This window comes from Belonocnema kinseyi, chromosome 7 (genome assembly GCF_010883055.1).
Source record: "Belonocnema kinseyi isolate 2016_QV_RU_SX_M_011 chromosome 7, B_treatae_v1, whole genome shotgun sequence".
In the NCBI taxonomy this organism is placed as follows: Eukaryota; Metazoa; Arthropoda; class Insecta; order Hymenoptera; family Cynipidae; genus Belonocnema; species Belonocnema kinseyi.
Genome location: NC_046663.1, coordinates 103,940,157 through 103,953,860, shown reverse-complemented (window position 1 = coordinate 103,953,860; position 13,704 = coordinate 103,940,157). Strand labels below are relative to the sequence as shown.

Here is a 13,704-nt window from a genome sequence, read left to right as displayed (position 1 = left end):
GGTGAAGAAAGCTGCTATTTGCATTTTTTCCGTGAAGATTATTATTTCACTGAGGATTGCAGCAACTTTCTTTTCCAGGATGACAATATAAAAAACCTTAAGAAATAAGTAAACGTAGGTGCTTTATTGAAACTAATTTATTTATATTAATTAGCACACAATCATAATTAAAAAAAGAAAAAACATTGGAAAAACAATCGCTTTGTTGTTTATTCATCATTATATTTATTCGTGGGGTTATTTGAAGTCCAAGGTATAGGCCAACAAGCTGAGGGCTCTAACTCAATTGAAAGCTAACATACGACGTGAAGTCGCTGCCATATCATCAGAAATATTGGCAAAGGTGATGGAAAAAGCCTATGAAAATGACACCGGCTCCTTGTAGAACAGCGGTGAATAAGACATATGGTCATATTTAAAAACAGAATCAAAAGAAACAAAAAACAGTTCAAGCAACCACAACAGGATCACACTGAGAATAACTGACATATAACAAATACGCCGGCTTTCTGTAGAGCAGCAATAAATCGCACATGTGGCCATGTGTGATGATCGTGCGATCGGTGGCCACAAGGGACAACGAAATAACAACGACAGGCTGGTGAACCCTCGGGCGTCTTAAAGACGCGGAGCGACCCAAAAATTACAGCCCTCTGCATCCATCTCGCAAGTGCCTCGGCGTGTTTTTGGCACTCAGGTAGGGATTTGAAGTAATGAACCAGTGGTAAATTCGCAACTCTTAAGAGTACCAGTCACGAGCACAATTACACAGGCCCACATAAAAAAAGAAGTTTTCTGCACGAGACAAGTGACTAGGCTATCCGAAGGGATTCTGAGCCGCTGAATCCAAATATAACCTCATAATGTCTCCTACACGTCTCAGTTTTTCCCTAGATGCAAAAAGTAGAGAAAAACCTAGGGATTTTTTAGTCAAACAGGCCATACAAAAATTCTCCTGCATGAAAGAATAGAAGGCATACTAAAGAATCTCTGTGTACAAATTAAGTCTCTATAAGTCGTTGCACTTAAGAATATAATATCGATGTGTCTATTTTCACGTGTACTGGTATCTTCAAAATAACGTGCACATTATCCCTAGGTTTTTCCTTATTTTCTGCATTTCGGGGAAAACTGAAACGTGTAAGATAAATTCTGAGGCCAGATTTGGATTCAGCGGATCAAAATCCATAAGCCTAGCCTAGTCACATGTCTCATGCTGACAAATTTTTTTGTATGGCCTGTGTGACCAGAAATCCTTAAACTTTTCCCTATTTTTTCATCTAGAGGAAAACTGAGACGTGTAGGAAAAAATATGAGACCAGATTAGTATTCAGCGGCACAAAAATCCATAAGGGTAGCCTAGTCACTTTTCTCGTGCAGACAAATTTTTTGTATGGTCTGTGTCATCTGAAATCCCTAATCTTTTTTCTACTTTTTGAATCTATAGGGAAAATAAGACGTATAGGAGAAATTTTGAGTGCAGATTCGGATTCAGCGGCCCAAAAAATCAAAAAGTGTAACCTAGTCACTGGCCTCTTGCAGAATTTTTTTCTGTATGACCTGTGTGATCAGAAATCCGTAAACTTTAGCATACTTTTTGCATCTAGGGAAAAATTGAGATCTGTAGAAGAAATTCTGAGGCCATATTCAGATTCAGCGGCTCAAAGTCTATAAAAGTAGACTAGTCACTTGTCTCGTGCAGATAACTTTTTTTGTGGCGCTGTGTTATTTTAGCCGAATATTTTGGGTACAGTGACTGTAGCTCCCATTAGAGGTCTTGCTATCTTTCCTTCATTTCCTTCTTTTTGGCAATGACGTTGCAGTCGGCCAGAGTCGAGAATCCGATCACAAATATAGGATGCTGACAGAAAATCGTACTTCCAGAAAACTTGGCCTTCTCGTTTTGGAAAATTGACTCCTATCTCCCACGGAGCATTTAACAGGGCGGGGTCATGACCAACACTGTAAGAGTGACAAAAATAAATAAAGTAAAGCAGTCTTAAAGCCGCGTTATGTCTACAGAGATATGTCATTCCCGTGTAAGTGGGACACCTGGATGTGTTCTAGGTACTCAGAGTATGCATGGCACGCTCTGCACCTATCACTGGAAACTTCTTAACGTAAAATCGGTTACGGTAGATTAAGGTGGAAATTACACCTTCCTGACAAGCAAAAATAAAACTGTCGAAAAAACTGCGATTTGTAGATTGAAATAGGCTTGAAATGAGTATCATCTGTCAACAAAAACATATGATAACACAAATTCTAAACTACCTAGTTAAGTCCACAGTAGGAATTTACAAACCGACTTAACCTCTACACGACATTAATACTATGTCCACATCCTGTGCACTCCAACTGTTAGATTTTTTTTGACATTCAAGTTAATTCAATTCCAAAAGTTGCTGTCCATTAGAAAAGAAATTTTGAATCAGGGTTCTGTTCAAAATGTGTTCAACCTGTAAATTCCTTGCATTCCTTTAATTTGATGAATTCCTTGAATACACTGTTACCACGTTTATATCCGCCGCCCGAGAACGTAAACATTCACTTATATCCTCCCGTGTGGAGATCCCTCCGCTGCTCTTCAGCGGAAGGGAAATTTCCACACTGTGCGCTGATTGGCTAGAACAGGGATATAAGCGCGAAAGGATATAAGTGAGAGCGAATATAAGCGCGATTCTAGCGTACCTTCAATTTGATTAATTCCTTAAATTTTCTGAATTCTCGAAATTCCTTACAATTCTGTGAAATCCTTGATATCTTTATTCTCTAAATTACTGAAACTTTCTGAGTTTCTTGAATTCTTTGAATTTAACCTGCAGTCTGTACACCAGTCTTTTCGACAGAGGCGGGGAGCTCCCCCCCCCCTACCTCTCTTACCCTATGTATGTCCGAAGGTTCAGCTCTTTAGTAGCCTCGTAGCTAACATGAAGGAGAGGGATGGTACATTTTTATTTATTTTTTATTTATAATGGTGTTTTTTAATTAATAAATTAATAGTTTATTGCCATGCAGCATACTACATCAATTGTACCTCATGCTTTACGTAATGTCACGTTTAAGAATGGACAAAACGGAGAAATTGGACGCCCCGGTCAAGAAGACCAAGGTGTACCCCCTGCGTTCCGTAAAAGGGTGTACGGGCTGCAAGTTAATGACTTCCTGAAATCAATATAATTTTCTGAATTCCATTAATTCTCCGAATACCATGATTCAATGAATTCGTTAAATTCATAAAATGCTACCGAATCCTAGATTTTTCGGAATTTCCGAATTCCTTTAATTGTGTTTAAGCTTTAACTTGTTCTTATTCGTTTATTTTTTCAATTCTCAAATTTGATACCATGCTTAAATTACGTAAACTTTGTTTCTGCACTTTTCAACCGCTCACCCCCCTTTTGTTAGACACCGTAAATTTTGACCCCACCCCCCTGTCACATGTAATGTTTTCCGAACAAATTTGTTTAATACATTTATTATTAAAGTAAATAAATAAATAGATAAGTAAATATACCAACTGATCCGATCAATTTCGTGATGACCAGGCTTTAAAAGCCATTCTACCCAATTTTTGTGAAATAGTTCAAAACTTCTGAAAGATTTCCAGTGATTTAAAAGGGTTCCAATCAATTTCAAGGGTATGCATAGAGTTTCAAACGATTTTAATTATTTTAAGAAGATTTATAATTTTTTAAACGTTTTAAGAAAATTTAAAAGATTTTAAAGATTTGACGGTAGTCCAAGGAATTGCACGAGAGTGTACAAATTTCCCAAAGATTAAGGGACTTCGTAGGATTACAGAGATTTAAAGATAATTTTTAATATTTTGGTTAATCTTTATTTTCAAAAAATTTCCTTACATTTAGAAAAATTTGCAAGAATTTCATAGAATTTATAAGATAGTAGGATATTGAAAAAGATTCCAAGGGATTTGAGAGAACTTCCAAAATCTACAAATATTTCGAAAGATTTTAAAGACATTTTATAAGATTTCTGAGGATTTAAGTAATTCTGAGGAATTTTTAATACTTTTAATAAGTAATTTTGATAAATTTTCGTGGATCTAAATTACTTTCATAGGGGTTTCTATTTCCAGGTTTTTGAAGGAATATCATCAAATTTTATGCAGTTTCACGAGATTTTCATGGATTTAATATTTCAACGTATTCCAGGTAATTTATTCCCAAGAATTTCTGAGCTGCTAAAAAATTTGGGGAAATTTTAAAAGATTTGATAGAATTTGTAACATTTTTGGGTATTTCCAAGGAGTCTAATGCTTTTAAGTAATTGAAAAAATTGTATGCAGTCTTAAAGAATTTCGAAAGATTTAGAAGGATTTGATATAAACTATAAGGCTTTAGGATATCGAAAAAGACGCAACGTTTACTTAGAAGTAAGCCTAAGTAAAAAATAAAATCCAGTGTAAAAGGAAATTAATGTATTGAAATAAAAAATAAAGTGAATCATAAAACCATACAGCAAACAAAAATACAAGCTAAATCATAGACTGGTATCTCATTGTCAAACACTGAGCCAAGTATCACAAAATGCAAAAAATTTTCGATGAATGTCCCTGATGAAAGAAGTTAAATATGTTCTGTATTATTTTTAATTTTCTTTCCTGTTTCTAAAGAAGATTTATGAAAAAGATTCGGAAAAATTGAAATAAAGTGCACAAATAAGAACAGATAAAATATTGTTTGCGAATGTCAGAAAAAGCACACAGAACATGCCTTGTGGAAAAGGGATCTTTGCAGAAATACTGTGAAGCCGCGATCTAGTTCCCCTTGATTGCATTCTTTCGAGAATTGAAGCGGCGCCGTTAGAAAGAATGAGAGGATCCTGGGGGTGCGATGGCCACTCAGGCGTGACAAAAAAACCGTTTATATCCGGAGCGAGATTCAATCGGCTTTGTTCCCCCCACCGCCAGCCCCAAAACCGGCACAGTATCAGAGTTTCACTTTTTTAGTAAAATCCTGTTTTCTCTGTAAAGGAATGCTTTCAGGATCGATGAAAGGTGTTGACTCCAGGTGGACAGTTTTGCTGGCTGCGAGAATTTCATACGTAAATAAGGTATTAATTTAGAAATTTCAAGTATTTAGTACTAGCCTGATATAAAAGTCTAGTTTTATAATTCTTTCTTTACATTTATGTTCATTCCCTTTTTTAATTTTTCTCGAAATTGATATTTCGGTAGTTTGACTCGTTTTTGACAAATGGCTTCAATTAAAGATATTAATTAATTTTATTTTTATATTTTAATACTTAATAGTATTAATAAATAAAATGATTAAATATTCTTGGTTTCTGCTCTAAAGTGACTGTGGTTTTTTAATAACTTTTCATAAAACGTTAGAAAACATATCTATAGTGCGAATAGCAAACTGTAAGAAATTAATGCGACGCACAAACATTGGCGAATGTAATCTCCTTCATCACGGATATTTGACACTTCGTATTGTTTTAAGGTTGTAATATGTCACATGATGATGAAATATGTACTTGATAAATGTTTTATATATTAGAGGAAGGTTTATAAAATTAAAGAAAACTATAGACAAATTTATAGTAGATATTCTCTATAGATTTCGAATAAAAAATAATTTCCTGTAATGTATGGCATTAGTATTAATAATGACAAATAATTTTTCAGTTTTAATAAATCGCTTCAAAGTTTTTCTGTTAATGTAATAAATAACACCTAAATTATCATATATTTTGGATACAAGACTTTTGTGAGGACTACTCAAAATTAAATTTTCTAATCAATATACAGAAAACCTGTATAAAGCTTCAAAATACATGTATTACTAAATTTAAAGATTTGAAGATATATATTATGAAGTAAACTCCTAGAATCTTCTTGTCTTGATTAAAATCAAGGATTTTTATATCCAGAATAAAAACTCATTACGCGGCCATTACGTGCTGACACATGTTTTCAGTAACCAGTGTTTTTGGTGTTTCTGAAATTTCGACATGGCTTACATCGTTTACTCATTGATAACGTGAAAAAATATATAGTTTGTACATTCTGAAATACAAAAAGAGAAGTTCTAGTCAGTGAATAAAGAAAAGACATTTTAGTAAACTTAGTTAAAACATAACATTATATAAAGCTGTAGCAATTATCAGGTAAATCAATCAAGTTTCTGAAATACAGACATCGTAGTAAAAAAGTTCTTTATCTCAAGTATTCAAATATGTACAATACGTTTTCGCACGTAATGTAATATTTAGGACATTATATATGAAGCAGCACTTTATCAATTTACCAGATAACGTTCACGAAATTGCAGATTTTATCATATCCGAAGACAATGAAGATTCTTTTTTCTGTTCTTCTCTCTGCCTGCGTGGCTTTCAATGGTAATTAAGTACTGTTATTACATCCCTAATAATTTTAGTTTATAGAATTTCGCTTAAAACGAAAAAAAGGACTTTCTATCTATGATAGTTCTCAAGTTATAGCTAACTGAAGTTAGCCATTTTCGAAATTTTTTCCCCAAAAAATTCGACTTTGCAATTTTCTTTTAGTTATGCACAAAATTGAACATACTTTAATTTCTGTATGTAACATTTTTAAATAACATGCACTAAAACCGAACTATCTTCAAAAAGAGATTCTTTTTAAAAATTATTTGAAGGTGTGTCCTTAAATTCATATTCTTTGTGGACCTAAGATATATTATGTACATCTCCTGATATTAAAAATGTTTAATAAGTGAACTTCGGGATTTTATTCATTAAGCGTGAATTTTCAAAATAACTCCAATTTGCAGTACCTCTATGTATTATTCTCACAATTTATTTGGTTGTTCGTTTATTAGAAATTGCTGGGCAAGATTATGGAGCAGGAGGAATGACAACGGGAGGAGACGGAGGAGGAACAGCGCAATTGATGAGTCAATTGATGATGATGCTTCCTATGATCCTACCTATGATGATGCCTATGATGATGGGAGGAATGGGAGGAATGGGAATGATGGGGGGAATGGGAGGAATGGGAATGATGGGAGGAATGGGAGGAATGGGAATGGGGATGGATCCTTATGGAATGGGAATGGGAAATGGAATGGGAAATGGTATGGGAAATGGAAAACGCAAAAGACGTAAGCGCATTCAGGGACATGAAAATTATTCTTCAACAGGACCGACAAATTTTAATGGAGCACCGTCGACACATTATAATTCAGGACCAGGGCATTATAATGGAGTGCCGCCAGGACCCTTAAATGGAGCGCCGTCAGGACCTTATAATGGAGGGCAGACACCATATACCGGAGCGCCCGTATCACCTCCTCCTGGAGCGACGGGACGAGTTATGCCATATGCATTTCCTCCAATGAAGGCACAACCTGCTGGAACGATGGGTCGTCCTGGATATCCTCCTATGCGCCCTCCACCCTACAATCCTAGACCATACGTAAGTCGTGTTTTGGCGCAAATGGAGTTTTTTATTTGTTAAATCCTGACAGACAGCTTCATACTAACTATCTAAATTAAAATCAGAATACTTAATTGTTTGAATAATTTACGCAACCTTGCAAATATTTTCTTAAATTCCTTGGATTTAAAACTATCGAGTGGAAGATGTCCAGTGAAAGAAATCTGGAAACTACTTTGACTAAACAATATTGTCAGCTAAAGCTTCATAATTTTAGGAATAGATATCGTGTGATTTTGCGTATTCTTGACGGCTATTTAATTTTTAGAAACTCTGGTTTCTTTATAATAATTTTTTCTTGAATATCTCCGTTCAAATTAGATTTCACGTACACATATATTTTTTTCTGTTCTAGGGTGCTCGTCCACCTGGGCCTATTGTACGTCGCCCACCTTCTGGACCTCCTATACTTCGTCCACTTCCTGGACCTTCTGTACCTCGTCCACTTCCTAAACTTGGACTTGTAAATTCTGGAAAACGATAATTCAAATAAGAAAAGGACATTATGAAGCAAAATCATATAGTAAAATTATGCTGCTTCAATCTCGAGTCCAAATTGTCTAAAAATCCTGATAATTTTTGACAACCAGAAATGATTATTTATGCAAATTAATGTGAACATTCAAAAATATTTATAATTAAAATGTTTTCATTTGAAATCTATTTCAATTTTGCAATAGTTTTTAAATAAAACTTTATTAAAATTGTCAATTGCTTTTCATTTTTTTCTACATAATTCAATTTTGCTCACAAATAAGTTTAGAAACAATCTGTTCGATGTACTGCCCTATTGGCGAAAAATTGTAATTTACATGATGCCGTAAGGATTATTGTTGCACTGAATATTTCCGCAATTTTGTTTATCATGACGGAAGTATAAAGAACATTAAGAAATAAGTAAACAATGTCTATCCCAGAAACTAAATTTCTGAAATTGCCACCATTCGCTGATCATTGTGGATAATGACTAAAGCCCAGCAGTCAATGCCACTTTGCTTCAATTTTTCAAAGCTGGGGGCAAATGGTGGTGGCACGCGCTTCACTCTACATGATTCATTATTGGTCAGGTACATCAAGTTATTCTGTTTTTAAGTCGGAAATTTATTTAGCGAACATTTAGTGCACGTTAATGCCTTGTGATGTGAAGGGTTTCTGCTCTGAAGAAAGATTTAGATACTACAACGCCGAAAATCAACGGATTTGTGTTAAGTTATTGAAAAAATGTTATATTAAACACAAAAGTTAAGCGTTTTTTCTTACTTTTCAGAATTGCAATTCTTTAAGTTTTTCTAATTTATGAAAAATGGTCTTTGATCAATGTTAGAATTATCTCGCAATAATTTCCATTACGTTGGAACAATACAAAAAATTGTTTATAGCAACATAGATGAATTGACGAGCAAAAGTCTCTAACTATTTAAACATTCGTTGATGAAAATTATTACACAATTAATAGTTGTTGTCAATTTGCAAATGATTATAGCAAAGACACCTTGGTTTCCATACAAAATTGAGCCTATTAACTGAAAAATATCCGACTGGTGAATTTATTTATATTTTGGCTCAAAATGTGGTAACGATATGGTAAAGTGGAAATAACACCGTCTTGAGATGCCAAAATGAAACCTTCCGTGTCTGGCTTCAATTCGGGTGATTTAAGGAAAGCACACCTTCGCTCATACGACATCGACTGATCGTCCACATTTCTGTGGAAGATACCGTGCATTCTCTTGTCAAGGAGTTGTTTACGGAGCCCATCCTTCGGCAATGAAACCACTTCAAATGAATAGAGTAATACCGGGACGGTAAGCGTGTTCGTCGCAGATACTTTGTTCTTTGCCGACAGTTCGGAAGACCAAATCTGCCGGATGAGACGCTTTTATCTGCTTCAAAAACTATCCTTCATAGATATCACATACTGAATGCCGCTCTGTGGCACCCCTAGGTATGTATACTGTCATCCAAACTAAAAAGATATATAAGTGATATTTTTATGAAAAATAAGTTTTTGGTATCGTTGGATTCGTAACAGAAATATGTATCTAACTGCGTTAATAGCAATGATTAATTACTAATATTTATTGCAAAAACGATTGTTTATAAATGAGGAAAATTGAAAAAGTTGAAAAATACAACAGAAAGGAAAACGCAGTCCACTTTGTGTGTCCTAAAAATTGTACAAGGCATGTAATACGTCAACAACATCTAAATATACAGTGTCCCTTATGTATGTTTTGTTGTAGTATTTTAAGACTGCGCTCGAGCTTTTCGACAAAGGCATCGCCTGCAAGTGACTTCGTGTTCTTTTTGCCTTGTATTTTTGACTTTTCGTGACTACTAAAACATCGCAACTCCATTTTCTAATAGAAATGGCACGGTTTCGCAGTCTTTTATGCAAAAAATTCGAGAGCTCTGGATGTTTCTCGTACCACAGAGCATGCAGTCGCGCCATGTAGTCTTTTCACGTTCGATTATTTTGAACCGCACTTTCTATAAATACGTTTAATGCTATCATTGTTGTTCCCACGAGCAGCTAGGGAAAAAGGGTTCACTACCCTTGTAAAGCCCTGCATGCAATGATGAGGCTGCATACTCTGAGAGGTCGCTCGGTATCCAATAGTCACCGTTTAAGACACTTCTCCAAGGTGTTATTCAGCTTTCGGCACGGATGCTACGTTTTCACTAAGAGGTTATTCCTTCGGGACCATCCCTGGACAATTGCCAGCGACTGCTTATTAATGATTGTAACCATATTCAGCAGGAACCCTTCGTACAGGACCTCTATCCACAACCCGACGACGCGTTCGGTGGCATTGTCATAGGCCGGTTCGGCCATATAAATGAGGCATTATTTTTAAAGAGATTCACCCCCCCCCTGTCTAAAATTGGTAACGATTGTTAACGATTTAAAAGCCGAGTGACGTTTTTTATAATTCGCAATATCCGGTCAAATATATCAGCTGTCACGTATAAAATTAGGTCGGTAATTTCATGATATTCTTCGTTTAATTACTAAATGTTTTTGCAGTGCTTCAAAAATGGTTGTCCTGGGGGTTCCTAGCTCGCTGAATTTAAATCTAAAGTCGGAATTTCCAAATTCAAAATAATAAATGCAAGATGGCGTTTATAACTCTTTTAATGTTTGAATCGAAATGAGTGAATATTTTTTGAACAGGCCAGACAAGTATAATCACACGATCGATGTTATGGGCTGTTTCCATGTATATAAAATAAAGTTTCAAAATTCAAGATGACCGACCCAATATGATGGATATTTAAAAAATTAGCAGGATCTGAAATCTTCGAAAAATTTTCTGGCATAGGCAACAGTTTTTCTCATTACGCTCTTTGGGAATCTACTGTTAACAATTAGAACTTTAAGTTCGTTTATTTATTATGGTAATTACAAATCATGTATATTTTGACTGTACTGCCTCCTAACATTTAGAATTCGATATATTGACTCGAAGATATTTACCAGGCTATACTCAAGATAGTTATATGGATATTTTATATTCTGTAATATTTTTCAAACTTTGCTCCGCATTATGTCTATGATTTTTTGTTTGAGGTTATTGATGAACAATTTTGAGAGAGATGTCATCTTTCTTTCGTTTTGGAAAAAATTATTATTATTTGGAAAAAATCATCCAGGCTGGTAAAATATGAATCAGTTTTTGAAAGAGTGCGATTTTTTCGGACATATTTTTGAGAAACTTATAGGGGAATGCGGAACGGGGCGCTAGAGCTTCAGAGGAAATTCGAGAGAGGCACGCGGGAGTCGAGTGAATCACTACGCATGTGCAACAGTTGCCTTTGTTTGCCACTCCAGCAACAAACAACGAGGTTAATGTGAAAAAAAATGATTAGCAAGTTTTCCTAATTTAAACTGTGCACAATTATTTATTTCGCATTTCATACCATTTTTCTAACAGTTAACAATTAACTTTTTAATGAATAAAATATTTTGTAAATACGCTCAGAGTTATGAAACTTTTCGTAGCAGAAATCGATAGGTTCATCGATTTCATTCAATTTCTGGTTAAGAGGAGATCCTCGAAGGCACGCTTATTCGAGCCTGGGTTACCCACGTCATTTATCCTAAGTGCCGTACCCATGCTTCCCTCTCTCCTAAAAGTCGCATCTCTCGGATCTACTTCGTATTATAGACCCCGCACAAAAGCTTATTTAAAATAAATACGTAACTTTCAAAATCTTGCTGGAGGAACGAGCCCAGAGTAGCGAATCAACAATATTAATAATTTCATGCCAACGTCGGAAATTCTTTATTTACAAATTCATTATTTTTGATTTAATTAGTTAATAACACAGCCACACAAAAAAAGTGTGCGGATCTGGTAACAAGACATACGTATTCTTATGGATTTTGGGGCGCTGAATTCAAATTCGGTATCAAAAATCACCCATCACGTCATGGTTGAGCCATAACCTCCAAAAATGACGAAAAATCATGCACTGAGGCAAATAAATTTTAAAATAATGCCAGTGATACAAATTTTCACTTCAAAAACATGTCGACAACTGTGAAGGATCAACCCTTGCCTGATATCAACTTATTTAACACAATTTTACCCAACAGAACCCGACCTCCCCTAACCTGAATTAACAGAAATTTATTCAACTACACGTAAAGCTCTGGAAGCATATTTTCCCAGTAGCAAGTGTGTGCTACATCGAATGGGTCAACTCGAGCCTAACCTAACCTAACCTCACGAAACACAATTAAACTGATTGTGTTGTCCCGTTGTGTTTGCGGTACCGTTTAAAACAGCTTGGGCTTAACCTGCAAAGAGATCAAACCTATCCTAACCTAAAAAAACCTGACCTAACCTAACTTAACCTAACTTCACTACACGTAACATTCAGCTTCGGCTTAACCTACGTAGAGGCTTAACCTATCCTAACTTAACGAAACCTGACCTAACCTAACCTAGCCGAATGAAATTCAACCACACGTGTAGCTATGTAAGCGTACGGTTCTCAGTCTTAAATGTGTGCTATATTTAATAGGTTAACTCGATCTTAACCGACAAATGAATCTAACTAACAGAACTTAACGAAATTTTACTTAACGCAACACAATTTAACTTAAGTGTTCCCTTGTAACACAATAAAATTCATTTCATTGTAGTACAGGTGGTTAAAAATTTAGACGCACATTACTCATTTGAAGAAACTTAGAACTACAATTAGAATTGACCCCATTTCAATTAACCTGACAATGTTTGTATCAATTAAAATGTAGAACTGTAACTTAAACATGCAAATGAATAAGAGTTTTATTCAAAATTTGTTTCTCTCTGCTTTTCTTAAACTTAAGGGATATATTTATACTATCTTTCGTGTTTACATTTTATCTTGCTTTTTATCGTAATTAAATTGAGTTATGGACCTACTTCAGTCTATTTTCTACCTGCTATAACGTGTCCTTTTTTCTTCGAAGGAACGATGCAAAGGGTTACGCTTACGTTTAAGACCTACATTCGTTTGCCTTTTCAACGTCCAGCAAAAATCAACCATCATGACCTCGTCCCGTCTACCCTGATATCGTTGTTCCATCACTTTTATGTCTTGATGAAAACGTTCCCCTTGTTCTTCGCTGAAATCACCAATATTTTCTGGAAACTTATCCAGATGGGAATCTAGAAAGTGAACTTTTAAATTCATCAAGCAGCCTAACTTTCTGTAGTTTCTTATCATTTTCGCAACAATATTCTCGTAGGCTGGACATTTTTTGTTACCGAGGAAATTTGCGTTTACTACTTTAAAACTTTCCCAAGCGACCATTTCAATTTTCGTCATGTGGCTCACGAAATTAGTATCTCTTGTCAATATTCGAATCTGTGGTCCATAAAAGCCTCCTTCTTTCAATTTAGCGTCTGAAACATTAGGGAATTTAAGGGATATATACTTATAGCATTGTCCATCTTTATCTAACGCCTTGACAAATTGCTTTATGAGCCCAAGCTTTATGTGGAGGGGTGGCAGTAAAAATTTTCTGGATCAACGAGGATTTGGTTGATGATATTATGAGAACCAGGTTTGAATGAATCTCTTAAAGGCCAATGTTTTTTCCTGTAATGATTGGATCGATCTCTGCTATTCCACAAGCATATAAAGCATGGCTCTCTCGTGAAACCCGATTGTTGGCCTAATATCATTGTTATGATTTTGAGATCACCACATATTTGCCATTTGTGATTCGTGTAGTTAACTTTTTCAAGAAGCATTTT

The 13,704-nt window shown here is 35.2% G+C and overlaps 1 protein-coding gene across 1 annotated transcript; it reads left to right on the top strand.

The window, feature by feature from the left end:
• The first annotated feature begins 7,354 nt into the window (after positions 1–7,354).
• On the top strand, positions 7,355–7,941 carry LOC117175804 (basic proline-rich protein-like). Its single transcript, XM_033365553.1, has 2 exons — positions 7,355–7,429; positions 7,806–7,941. The coding sequence occupies exons 1-2, from the start codon at positions 7,373–7,375 to the stop codon at positions 7,932–7,934; spliced, it is 186 nt and encodes a 61-aa protein (XP_033221444.1). The 5' UTR covers positions 7,355–7,372; the 3' UTR covers positions 7,935–7,941.
• The last annotated feature ends 5,763 nt before the right edge of the window (positions 7,942–13,704 follow it).

Excerpts from the sequence above, each read along its gene's own strand:
- LOC117175804 (XM_033365553.1), top strand. The coding sequence starts at position 7,373 with ATGGGTCGTCCTGGATATCCTCCTATGCGCCCTCCACCCTACAATCCT. Across the intron at positions 7,430-7,805 it reads CCTACAATCCTAGACCATAC|GGTGCTCGTCCACCTGGGCC; the intron begins GTAAGTCGTGTT and ends TTTCTGTTCTAG.